This window comes from Balearica regulorum, chromosome Z (genome assembly GCF_011004875.1).
Source record: "Balearica regulorum gibbericeps isolate bBalReg1 chromosome Z, bBalReg1.pri, whole genome shotgun sequence".
NCBI lineage: Eukaryota > Metazoa > Chordata > Aves > Gruiformes > Gruidae > Balearica > Balearica regulorum.
Window position 1 is genome coordinate 45,790,360 of NC_046220.1, and position 13,873 is coordinate 45,804,232.

At 42.8% G+C, this 13,873-nt stretch overlaps 1 protein-coding gene across 2 annotated transcripts in view; it reads left to right on the forward strand.

Moving 5' to 3' along the window:
- ENTREP1 (endosomal transmembrane epsin interactor 1) overlaps nucleotides 1-8,730 on the forward strand; it is a 38,098-nt gene extending 29,368 nt beyond the window's left edge. The window contains exons 9-11 of one of the 2 annotated variants that reach the window (XM_075740517.1): nucleotides 4,153-4,302; nucleotides 6,128-6,417; nucleotides 7,496-7,708. In XM_075740517.1, the coding sequence (XP_075596632.1) occupies nucleotides 4,153-4,302; nucleotides 6,128-6,417; nucleotides 7,496-7,702 (647 nt within the window). In that variant the 3' untranslated portion in view covers nucleotides 7,703-7,708. Of the gene's footprint in view, nucleotides 1-4,152; nucleotides 4,303-6,127; nucleotides 6,418-7,495 lie in introns of both variants that reach the window. The other variant, XM_075740518.1, reaches the window with a different exon arrangement.
- Nucleotides 8,731-13,873: the final 5,143 nt, after the last annotated feature.

Sequence of the window (13,873 nt, forward strand, 5' to 3'; positions counted from 1 at the left end):
CCAGCAGCGGAGCAGCCAGGTAATAATATGCTCCCCTGGAAGGCAGCTGAAATCTTTCCACATATCTCACAGCTCACTCAGGGACAGGGATTAGGTGATCACTTCTGGTTCTGGCTCTTCTTCCTGTTCTCGTGATGGTCCCGGTTCATCATCATCTCTGACTAAGCAAACCGATTTCCTTGTGTATTTCTTTTTGTGTATAGGGGCGACTGATACTGGTATAGGTTGATCTTTTAGCTCGGCTACAGTGCCTGTTGCGGGGGTTTGGGTAGCTGCAGTGCCTGTTGCAGGGGCTTGGGCAGCTGCAGTGCCTGTGGGTCCGCTCTCTCCCTCTGGATGGTGCTGTCTACTATCAAGCAGTGTTTGATAGATTGTGGCCAGGGCCCAGCACAGCGCAGTAAGTTGTGTCTCCTTAGAATCCCCCCAGCATTTTCCTTTCAAATATCCTACCATTTTATCAGGGTCTTGCAGTTGTTCGGGAGTGAAGCTCCAAACCATTGGGGGTGAAAAAGTCCCTAGATACTCGCCCATACTCTCCCACATGCCATGCCAGCCCTGATCATTCAGCCTTGGGGAAGATCCCTGGGTGGTACTCTTGAAGCAATTTTTGCTAACCCTGAACAGGACTTGGAAAGCATGCAGGAGACCTAGCAATAGGAATATACTGGCCTGAACATTCCAAGGGTATTCAAAATTCTCCAAAATTGTTGTAACCAACCAAAAGGGAAAAGGGGAGGTCAAAGAGTGGGAGAAGGTATCCCCCTCCCTGTCTTCCCCACAGATTGGGTGCAATTATTAATCAATTCTGAAAAATATTGGCTGAGGTACGGGCCTGACCTAAATGCTACATACACATACCAGCTCAGACTCATGACTGTCAATGATATCTTCTCATAAGTCATTATCACACAATACAACACCATGAGAACACGAACCCCTCTCCCAGCGGTGATAAAGAATGCCGCAGGGATTACATAAAGTAAACACGGGTTTACAAACCAGAGCCATGTGACCAAACAGAACATCATTATGACCAGTGACAGTTTCAATAACATTATAAATGCTTATAACAACTTTGTGTTAACACACTTGGGTCAGACTTGTCCTTATCACAACCCCTCGTGCCCCATGTTGGGCATCGAAAAGGACTGATGTGGTTCAGCCCCAGCCAGCAGCTGAGCGCCATGCGCCGCTCACTCAACCCTTCCCTGGCGGGATGGGGAGGAGAAGGGAAAAACCACGGCAAAGCCTGGAGGGTTGGGATAAGGGCAATTTACTGGGACAGCAAGGGAGAGGGAAACAATCAACAGCAGTGCTGATAATGGGTGATAACAGAGAACAATTTACCGAGCCAACGACCAACCCACCGGACTCTCAGCCCCTCCCAGAACCACGTGAAACCGTACCACCCCCTCCCCTGCCCGACTGGCCCCGTTTTATGGTGAGCATGATGTCACATGGCATGGAATAGCCCCCGGCCAGCTTGGCTCACCTGTCCCAGTTCTCTGGGAAATTAACTCTATCCTTGCCAGAACCAGGACAGATATCAAACATAAGGCTGCATCATGGTGACTGCTTAAAATTATGAGAACAGAAAACAGGAAAACAATACTATGGAAAATAAGTGTTGTGAAGGAGAGTCAGGAAAGTTTAAAAAAACCAAACATGTTGAGGCATTGTTTGAGGTATTGTTTGTATTTAAAAACTTCTTTGAAAGCAAGCAGACCTGAATGCATGCAATAAATTGTATCCTCCTCCCCATCTTTTGAACTGGTTTGTCCATTTTATTTTTTTTCCCTCTTTCTCTCTTTTCTTTCTTTCTTTTTTCTTTTTTTTTTTCTTTTTGGTAAAAAGGCCTATAAAAAGACATTTAAGTCTCAGCCTGGGTGTTAAATCCAGATAAAGAGGAACATGAGCATGTTAATAAAGAAAACTAACACTGCTTCTTCTAGATGCCCAGGCTTCCTTGGGGCAATGAATTTAAGAAAAGAAAATATGCCAAGTGAGATCTGCTTAGCTTAAAGCTTCCTTTATATTTGGGGAGGTGCACTCAATCTGACTGGGATGGAGTTCATTTTCTTCATAGCAGCCCATATGGTGCTGTTTTGGATTTGTGACCAAAACAGCGTTCACAACTCACCAATGTTTTAGCTCTTTCTAAGCAGGGTTAGGGTTAGAGTTAGGGTTAGGGTTACTCCGCTTACTCTGCTCCAACAGTGAAGGGGCTGGAGGGGACACAGCCGGGACAGCTGGCCCCAACTGGCCAAAGGGCTGTCCCATACCATAATATAACATCATGTTCAGCAGTAAATGCTTGGGGAGAGTTTTCCACGGTTGCTATTGCTCAGGGACTGGCTGGGCATCTGTCAGCTCTTGGTGAGTGATTGGTTTTGCATCACTTGTTCTTCCTTGGTTTGTTTTGTTGTCATCTGTTGTCGTCGGTCCCTCCACCCCCATTTAACTGTCTTTATCTCAACTGATGAGTCCTCTCACTTTTGCCCTTTCAATTTTCCTCCCCATCCCTCTAAGGGGGAGTGGGTGAGCAGCTCTATGGGGCTGAGCTGCATGCTGGGGTTAAACCAGAGCAGGAGGGAAATACAAAATGAAGGCATGTGTTGGAATTGTGGCAGAGCAACTGCATGGGCTGTCTCAGGTGATGTAGAGTAACAGTCTATAAATAAAAGCTGAACTTGCGGTTTATGCCGGTAGTCTGTCATGGCAGGGTATTTGTGTATGATGCCATGATTCCCTTGGCATTGTCAGGACTACCTGACTAGGTGTAGTTCCCAACAGAAGTTAAAGCTATGTAGTACTCTCTGCCAGAAGAACCAGGAGAGTCCTGGCTGCCAGCTGCAGAAGGAGCTGTAAGCCTCTCTGTGCCAGCTGAAATGGTTATACTCACTTCAGAAGCACTCCTGTCAAGCAAAGTGGGACTTTCCCTGCTGACTGTAGTAGGAAGACATGCAACCTTCTACTGATGGCTGGGGATGCTTGGCAGCTGCTCTGTATCACATATGAGGTATATGCCTCTCCAGGACACACCAGCTTAAGCCATGAAATTGCTTCATTCATCTGTTTAGTATTTAAAAACCCGTAACTTCTTCAGAGTACCAGCAGCACTGTACCTCAGGGACTGACTGCAAGCACAACTCCACTGGTGTTAAAAAGTTTATATTGGTGATGGATTCTTTAATCCTGCCTGATTCTTGGTCCACTGTGTTCGTTGCTGGGTCCTACCTCCGGACTTCCCAGGCTGGTATCTGCTTTATATAGGTTGTGTCACTGTTTCTTCTCTTTAGAAATTCTAGGTTGCATTTGTGTAGGAGATGAGGTGTTATGGTCAACAAGGACATATCATCCAAGCTTTAATTTTCTCAAATGCTCCAGTCACTGGCACATTTCTGTTAGAGTGGCAGCATGAACATTTGCCATGTTCTGAATAAGAGACTGTTTACCTTACTTTGGTTTTTTTGCTCTTAGATGAGCAAGACCATTGTTTCCTGTAATATGCCAGGTGCCATCAGATGGAGGTACAGAATCAGGTTTCTTGAGAAATACATTGCTTCATCCTGTCCTGTTTACTAAAAGGCAGTTATGTGAATCACAGCATATAATTTCACCATAAGGAAAAGGAGGACTCTTGATTAATTGGAAAGAGAAACGCGTCACAACAATTCAGGAAAATCTTTATTTTAATAAAGAACCTCATGAAACAAGATTTTTAATTCCTTCATAGGGATTGGTGACTGATTTGAAAGCTACCTAACTGCAGTGACTGACCTCTATGACCATATGCTGTCATATCTTGGCACAACTGCTTATATACAGGAGGATTTCAGACTCTGTGAGATTTAGTTTTCTCTCCAAGAAAGCTGTAGCTCCCTTCTCTCTGGTGAGGTAGTTTAAGGTGAGGTTTATACTTTTGCAGCTTTCTGCAAATGTTTAAGTAGGCTTTAGACCAGTGTTACTGGTGAGTGTGGGTGTATGCACACATACATGTGCCTCTAGGTTTTTGTGTCCAATTGTTACAGCTTTGCAGGGGGAACAGGGATGGGTGAGACACAGACACACACACACACAAAATAATGGCTTCTACAGATCTGCTTTATTCTGACTACTTTTCCTTCACCTTTACTACTCCTGGTTACTCAGGTGAAGAAATTCCTGAGTCTCCCAGCAGAGTGAGCCTTTCACCTTCAAATGCAAGCCTGGTGCCTGCGGACAGCATGCCTGAGAGAGCCTTCAATCCTTTGCAGAAACGGTCTAAGAGTGACCCTGTGCTGCACTGCCGCTTTCTTCAAGGTGACGATTTTTCTCTGTCAGCGCTTATGTAATAACTAACTCCTTAAAAGCACATTTATCAGAAGGTCAGTACCTTGAACCTAGTACGCGCAGAAATTGGCTACTGTCTCCCAACAGGGTGCTTAAAATGCAGCAAACAGTTTGTGCTTTGCCAAATCTTCTCCACCCGACACCATAATGTTGCTGGTCTTTAGGCTTTCACATCTGGGAACAGGGTCTGCAGCAGGCATTGCTGGTTCGGGGAGGAGGGAGGAATGGTGGAAGGCGAAGAGGAGGGAGCACGTAGGATTTCTCAGTGTATTCCTATACTGGCATCTGAAAGCTTGAAAGGGCAGTTGTCAATGTGAGCAGTTTAAAGCAAAATTAGCTTGGGTATTTGGTATTAGCCTATAAATTTGCACCCTTTTCTCGCTCCTTATAGCATCAGAAAGCCCAAAAACTCAACACAAAAAAAACCTCACAGTGGAGAGCCAGTGAAGTCTGTCGCAGCTGCTTTGGTGTCAGGGATCCAATTCAGTTGCTGTGGGAAAACTGCTAGTATGGCTGCAGAGTCCTTGATTCTGTTGACAGTCTTACAAATCCACTAGTCAAGAGTCTTGCAATTTTTATTAGAGGATATTGGAATTCCCATAGGAGCTGCTGATGCGTATTAGCACTCACAAAACATAAGCAGGGAAGGGGCATGTTAGTAACAACCATTTATTTTGAATATTGGGAGCTTGCCTATCTGGATTACACTTAATATTTTGTGGAATGGTTTTATGTCTCTGCTACATCATGTGGTTTTTTTTTCTCTTCCTCCTATCAACTTCCACCACAGCACCCCAGAGTATCTGCTGCTGAAGCAGTAGTTACATGACACCGAGCCTATTTGTAGCTGTGAAAGCAGAGTGTTTCTGCTGTAGAGAGGCTCCATCAGTCAGAAGCATTTGGGCTCTTTAGGCTCGGTGTAACTGAGGTTAGGTCTGTTCTGCACCGGGCCTGAGAGTTAAATAAATGAATGCTGCAGAAAGAGAACTCAGCTGCAACAGAACAACAGAAGTTGCTTCAAGTTAGTGCTTTTCTTGCTGGAAAATTTTGGATCTCCTCCTGGTATTGCTGTGTTTGGCATAAAGCCAACATTAAAGTGCTTCTTGAACAACCTGTAGGTGTTCTTATTTATTTTTTTTAACAGGGCCAAAAATTGATGATAGTTATTTAAACCAAAAGCAGTGGATTTTTATTTGGATCAAAGGCAGTGCAATTGATTTCCTGCTGCCCCTTGTTTAGTCTTTGCAATGTAATTTTGAATGTTGGGATTTTTTTTTCACTAGATTTCCACTTTGTAGTATTACTAGCTTCCAAGCTAGTAATTGACAAGCAATTATTTTCAGACACTTTAACTAGTTCTTTTGTATGGTAATAACTGAAAGTTACACAAAAGTTTAGGAGAGTAGTAAAGGCCTTCAAGCTATGCTTAGCTTGCTTTGTATAACTGTATATTAATGTTAACACTCAACACTCATTTCAGCTCTATTCAGAACAGAAGCAAAAGTACACAAAATTGCAAGCAGCTTTCCCAGAAATGTCTCTCCAACCCCTTTGACACATGACAGAAACTCAGTCATAGCTGTGTACTACTCTATTTTGCAGGCATTTTCTCTAGAGTAAATCCAATACAGAGCGAGCCTTGTGTGCCGCCTTGACCATGCCAGTCTGTTAAGTTTTAGAAGGTTAAACTGTGCACTGCATCATCACTGAATCAGGATGGAAATCTCAGGAGACACTTGTTGAACAGTACTGTGAACCAAGTGGGTTGTTTGCTTTGTTTGATCTCTGTCTTCAGGGGCAGTGCTCAGCTGTGAAGCTGCCACGCAGACTGAAGTAAAGCCACAACTCTGCACTGTCACCTTGTGGAAGAGTTTGAGAGCAAGAGCTTTGAGGCGAAGACCCCAATCTTTGATAGACTACAAGTCTTACACAGACACTAAACAGCTTGTGGCATGGATCCTAGAGCAGTCCTCTGGCAGCATGAGTCCTGACATACATGAACTGGTGGAAAATATCAAGTCTGTTTTAAAATCAGATGAGAAACATATGGCAGAAGCTATCACTAGTGCCACCTACCTTGAGCAGGTAGTCTTATTACTTGTGTTTGTTGGGTGATGTGGAAACCCAAGCTGGCCTTGGTTTGGGTGTATAGGTTTATATTTGCCATTCTGCTTTGTGTGTCAAAGTTTTTGGATGCAATTAGCTTCCTTAGTTTTGTTTAGAGAGTGCGCAAGAGGCTGTGCAGCTGTGATGTGTCTTGCTCTATGAACCACACAGCCAGAAATGCTTTCAGAATACACGTGTATTTAAAAGCTGAAGGAGATGGTCTTCTGTGGTAGCACCATGAACTGTAAATAACATGACAGCGTTTTATACTGAGCGTGGCAGGGGAGAGGGAAGAGATGTTACAAAGCATTTACTATTATAAATTGCAAGAAATGGAGGCTGACAAGGAAGATTTTATGTAAATCTACTAGAAGCAACTTTTTGTAATTAGCTCCAAGGATAAAAATAAGTCCTAGTACTAAAGGAAAAAAATCCAGAAAGTAGAAAATATGTGCTTACATTAATAGAATGAATGTTTAGACATTACAGACTTTATCAAACAAATGTTTTGGTAACTTACAGACCATTTTGATAGATGAGTTGATTCATGCATGGTACAAGTGATTTGCTGTGACTACTGGTTTTGGTTTGAGTTTTCACAAAAAACACATCAAAGATTTTAATTTACGCTCTAGAGATAGAATGAGGTTTCCCACAGCAGCCTACAGGCAACGAAAACCTTAACAAATTTGACAGAAACAGATGAAAAAAGAATTCCTTATGAGAATTTAATTTATTGCATTGGCCTGAAGCTTATTACAGTCCAGTAGCTTCTGCAGGAAGCAACATTTAGATTCCTCTTAAGCCATACCTGACATGACATGGTTTGGGGTGAGCTAATTCTTGTGCAGCTTAAAAAGAAGAAAAAAGACAACACTCACTCCTTTTCCCAGTTGGGATTGCTTTTCCCATGCCTCTTCGACAAGTAACAGTTTTATTCTCAGTACTACAACCAGCTTCCTCCTAGTTGGGTAAGAAACTATTTTAATGAAACAAGAGCCTGAAAACAAATCTGATTTACTTTTTTTTTTCTTTTTTTTCTCTCCCTCTCTTAAAGGTGATGATGCCTGCCCAGCAAGGCATGTCATTGAATGCCCATGTGTTACCTCTCAGACAACATCCTGGATTGCTGCACCTGGAGAGCTGTGGTGACCTGAGTACTTTCACCATATGTGAAGATCAGCTAGCAGAAAGGAGGATCCAGAGAGCAGGACATGAACGGCCTCACAGTCTTATTGGTGTTGTCAGGGAAACCGTACTTTGAGCTGGTTTCTGTCTTTCTTTGAGCTGTTTCCTGTTTATTCCTCAGTAGAGCACTTCTGTCAGACATACTGTACAGGAAAATAGTCTCTGACAAGTAGGTGGGAAAGTGTATTGATAATCCTTTTTTTATATACACTCATGCTCAGACTCCAAGGGGAAGCTCATTCTGCAAAGCCTATTAGGCAGATTGCAAGCTGGCATTTATTGGGCTGCTCAGGTGCAACTAGTCTGTTTGTGATATGGTACTGTCTTGTTGCACCTCTCTGGTCTATCACCACGTGGGATGGATCTGCTTTTTTTTACTCAACTTAGAAGAGAGATGGCAGAAGGGGATCTCTGCCTTGGTTTACCAGGGGGAGGCAAGGACTGGTAATATGTGTGCACGCTTTGTATCTCATTGGAGAACAGGGACGGGGTCAATGCCTGTGTTCATCTGGTGTGTGTTGCCGTAGCTCCACTGATTTATTTTTTATTTATTTATTTTTTTGCTCGCATATAGCAATTTATGTCCTAGTAGGGGTCCTTGTTATGTTCCAGCTGACATCCACGCTGGAAGAATGTACGCAGCTATCTCAAATCCTTTGCAGACGTGCAGGTGACTACCTAATGTTGTTTTGGCAGTCTTAACCACTAGGCCACAGTGGCCCGTGAGTTGACACCCGCTCATTAATAGACAAATGTAGATGCCAGTTGCCTCAAGCTGTTGACTGCAGATAGTTTGTTAAGATCTGTTCTATATGTATGCTGCTAACATGGAATACATGAAGTATTTCCAGATGCTGGGATCAGACATACAAATTCTATTTGCAAGGCAAGTTGTAGACTTCTGTCTCTCGGCAGGATGGCTAAATGTTCCTGCTGCTATTTTAATGATAAAGCTTCATTTAAAAATTATTAAATAGCTTTCCTACTGCAAACCAGAAAGCTTTAAAGTAAGTTTTAATTAAGCTTGTTTAGAAGCAGAAACTGTGTGGTATCTTTTGGCTAGCTAAAGTTGATAGCTTTAATAAAATTAAATGCTTATCTCTACACTAGAATTGGTGTTTTATTTTTCCTACCTAGCAGAGGAACTACATTGGGGGTATTGAGTTTCTGGAGCACTGGCATATTGATACATTTTGCTCTCAGAAGTAGAAGCATAGCAAGTAAAAATTTAGGCATTTTGTTTTGGAGAAGAAAGAAAACACCACAAGAAGCAGTCTTGGTTATACTAGCTTTTACCTCAGTTCTGTTACATATTTTGCAAGTCTATCACATTTAAAAATCCAGCTCTTGTTACATGCAAATCTCAAGTGGCACTTCTTTCAGATCTTCAGTGTCAGCTTCCTTTTCCCAGTTAATCATTGCTGTTCCAAAATTAGGTTGTGGAAGAGGAAAAGCATGCTCACCCCATCAGTGCAAGTGTACTTCCAGTAGTTCTTGACAACTCTTACCTTTCACACTCTCTGTACATAAACTCTCTGCAACCCTACTGGGAAAAAAGTCTGCAAAATTCTCTGGGTTCCAAGTCAGGATGCAAGGTAAGCTTATGCTTTGGAAAAGTTGATCACAATTCTGTTAATTGCTCATTATCCCAGTGGAATGGGACTAACTTGAGCTAAAATTATAAGCCATTGGACAGTGCTTCAAAAGGTAGGTACACATCTCAGATAACGGGGGAAAAAAAATCTGATTTCAGTAAATTATCTGCTTACTGTAGCTCTTGATAAAACCTATCAATCAAGTTATTAACCAGGTAAGCTCTTTCCTTAGTGATCTGCACAATACATGACCTGGTTTTTAGCTAGTCATGCTTTAACAGACACCAAAAGAAACAATGGGGCAACAGCAGCTCTTCCATGAGATGAAAAGATAAAAAATAAAATATATATTCAGCGTCATCAACTTTCCTGAACAGGAAAGGAAGGAAATAAAAATTATAAAAGAATATACAAAACAACTGGTGAACAGCACAATTTCTCACCACGTGGAGCTGATGTGCAGCTAATTCCTGAGCTGCCCTGCCTGCTGGCCAACCCCATATGTATATTGATATATATATCATGGTGTCATATGGTATGGAATATCCCTTTGGCCAGTTGGGGTCAGCTGCCCTGGCTGTGTCCCCTTCTTGTTGGCAGGGAAATATGAGAAGCTGAAAAGCCCTTGACTGCTGGGCAACAGCTACAACATCAGTGTGTTATCTACACTGTTCTCGTCCTAAATCCAAGCCACAGCACTGCACCAGCTGCTAGAAAGAACATTAACTCTATCCCTGCCAAAACCAGGGCACAGCTCTATGCCCAGGGTGCACTACAGGTAACCGGTCTCACTTCATGTGGAGAATGCACAAGCTGAGGGACTTTATGTCAGGGTAGGAGCCTATCTGTTCTCCATGTACCTCATGTAACATAGCTGCACATTTTGTAGCTGAATCAGTGGTAAAAAATACTGGATTTCCCATATTTCTTGGAGACTGGCCTGAACACCAAGCAGGCTCATTTCTGTAGCCAGGCTGCGCTCTATTCTGTACCAGTGACTTGACAACTGTACTGGCTATGGACTGGACAGACAGGTCCTTGCTGTATATCATTCAGGGCTGGTTTTGTCCACTGGCGCCCAGCCCCTTCAGCCACTACACCTAATACTGCATCTTGGCTGCCGTGAATTTACAGCCTGCCCCACACACCTCTCTGACTGTGGCATACCAATCCAGAAAAGATGAAATACTTTCCAGATAGGAAGCATATCTACTGTGAAATAATGCTCTCACAAACTGAATAATTTTCCAAGATGCAAGTTAAGTGTCTCTACAAGTATTAGACCAGTAACATTGCAAGTTAAAAAAAAAATGTTACCCACGTACCCAACCATTGTGGCAAGTTTCAATTTATCTTCAGGTGCTGAAAGACACAGTAGCATGGCCAATTTTTTTTTTTTTTAGTCATAATTAGAATCTTAGCAAGAGATAATACAAAGGACACTTACCACACTTAATGCTCTTTCAACAAGTTTAAAACATGCAAAGATTTCAAGAGCTACAAGGTGTCTGGCAGCTAACCTTAATCACCATAGCTCCAGTAACAGTGCAGCCCTTAGCAACAGAATAATAATTTTCATTTCCTAAAGTGTTTTTTATGCCTCAAGGAAAAGTTTATGCAAATCTCTCTCATCAGAACCAGTGTCCCAACAGCAGCTTTTTTTAAAAAAAAAACCCCAAACAAACCAAAGCTACCAGCTTTATGAGCCATCATACATTCAAAAGACAAACTTCTCACACTCCTTCCCAGTCTCATTTCCCATCCAGGCAGCCTTCAGAACTAATGAAAAAGTCTCCCTTGATCAACAGCACTCTCTCAAACGCCTTCACCGCTCCTCCTGCAGCTCTCACCCAATGGAAAAGCCACCAGTTAGAGCCATGGGAATTTATTAGTGGCTGAGATGCTGCCCTCTTAGTCCCAGACCTTCTCATTCTAAACCAGGGGGGCACAACACTCAGTGCAATCTGTCATACTGTCTCTCTTCCCACTGTTGCCACAGTACATCTCCTGAACTTCCATGGTCTTGCTTGAAGAAGCCTTTCTGGAGAAGGTGCAGAGTACACATTTCTCTCAGTGGGGAAATTCACAGAATTTGGGAATGAATGGGATGCAACAGGGAGGAAAGGGAGAGCACATGCAGACTGTGATAGGGTAAAGAAGGTAGGAAGAAGCATTAGTGGATAAGTGATAAGTGGATGCTTATCATTTAAGTGGAAAAAAATTGTACCCGTTTTCAGTTTACTTCTCTGTAAGTCAATTGTATGTCGTTCCCCCTACCCCTATACACATGGCCACACAGACGATCAGAAATGACAGGGTGGTGGAGGGAGAAGGCACAAACCTGTCAGCCAATGGCTTGGGATTCAGAGAGACATTTTTCTGCCATCTTAATTTGTTCATCGGTAAAATCATCCAGTGGGAAAAATTCTGCACAAAATTGCCACTGTGAAAGCATGAGAACTAGCATAAATTATAAATATGTTGCCTGGCTGAGCTGGAATATAAACATTTAAAACAGGTGATAGGTTTCAAGGGAGGGGAGACTTCCAGGAGAGCAGCCATGCCAGGTGGTCAGTAGCAGAGAAAATGAGGGTATATAGAAACATCACACTGGAGAAGGAAAAAAATGTCCCTTCTACAGTGTTTTACAGAAACAGGAGTAGTTAGGATTGACATTTACAGCAATGATCAGCCTCTTTTAAGAATGAACCACAGTTCCTGTCCCATATGTGCTGCAGTAACTTACTTTGCACTAGGTCTGAGAAACATCTCTCAATTAACATGCTGCTAAAATTCTTCCCTTTCCTAAGAATGGCTGCTCCCCTCCCTCAAAAAAGTCAGCATGCAGATTCATGGATAATGTCCTTTCATACATAATTCTGTTTGCTAAATGTATATACACACCTTATTCCTGTACACCAAGTGCACCAATATCTAACAGTTTCTCTAACCAGCTGTGACTATTATATACAATTTACAACCTAGTCACACTTCATTGTGGAGGCCAATGAAATCACTGTTCAGTGGTTGTCACATTGCTGAAAAGCCAGGAAGAAAGTCTACCAGGATGCACATTCACCATCAGGGCATTTTATATGCCACCTTATTTGAAGTTACAAACCAGAAACATTTTCTTGGCCCTGAAGTTCGGTAATCTGTGCAGTTATGGGGTATGATTATACACCAGTCTTCTGGAAGCAGCGGTCAAAAGCAGTATTGAATAACCTTGCAAGTTATCGGTACCACGGTTTAGATTAAAAGCTCCAGTCGTAAAATGTGGATCTTCAGATACAAAGCAGGCTTTCAGTAGAAAAAGGTGTTCAGAGTACTAAAACTATCCTTTATAAAAGAAGGCTGTTAATTTGCAAACCGTGATCAAAATAGAAACTGTCTGAAAGAAGTGTTCTTTCGGCTCAGTGACCTCCTCACTTCATGGTAGGACATTACTCTTGCCTCACTGACACAACCAAAACCACAACTTCAAAGCATATCAGTTTTGCACCAGGAGATGCTCTTTTGTTACCATCCCAGCAAGAGAGGCACTCAAACTCTGTAAAGTCTCATTTAAAATGCTATTTATTAGAGCTAATGCTATAAAGAAAGAGGATAGTATAGCTAATTTTATATCCCTTCAGACACTGGGAACCCCAAGTGGTGCAGCATCAGACAGACTTATCATCAGGCTGCAGCAAGTTGTGCAGAACCCATCCGTGCAAGGGTTACTCCATTTTGGTCATTTGAGCTATTATACAATTTTATTAGAAGAAAACAACCACATTCATGACTTTTACTGTCAAACAAAAAGGATGTTCACATGAGAAATTCTTGCTGCACTTGTAAACAAAGCCAAGGACACACAAGCGGTGTCACCCCAAGTACCTGCAGGATCCTCTCTCATAATCAATCAGCTAAATTTACGCTGTGGCCGAGGGACATCCCCGAAGGTGATGCCGTACCAGGCGCACACAGCGGCACAGCACAGGCGTGGGCCTGCTCGGGTTAACTGCCACGTGCATCACCGACTCCTCCACGTACAACGTTCTTCAGGTCACGCTCCCAGGCCCGTTCTCAGATGCCGTCAGTCCCCAACACAGAGTCCCAGCACACCTCTCCAGCCCGCGAGGCACTGCAGGGTGCTGGCACTGGGGTGGGGTCTGCTCGCCCTCCCAGTCTGGATCCAAACCATTAAAGCCCTGGAGGTGAGGGCAAGGAAAACGTTCCCAGTGAAGACAGCAAATCTGTGAGATTTGTATCTGTACTGCTAAAGGAAAAGTCAGGCTTAGGTTTAGCCATTGAAACGCAAAAAGTTTGTAACACAGGAATTGGAATGTGAAGCTTTAACAAGAACAGTAATAAACAGGAGGATGGAGGGTGGCAGAAAGCAACCTCAGCCTGTCACACCATTTACCAGAGACTTCCAATTTGTCCAGTCTATCATTTAAGCAAATGAGGTGAAATCCTTCATTCTCCCATGTTGGCAATATTTGTATTTCATGCTATGAATAGCCACTGAGTGGGTAAAGGCCTACGTTTAGTTTTCTTCTGAATCAGTTGTGGCATATGTTTTCATTTCTGTGGTTTCAAAGTACTCATTACAACCTATGAAGCACAGAAAATCCTATGAAGCCTCACCTGAAGAAATGCTCCTTTTC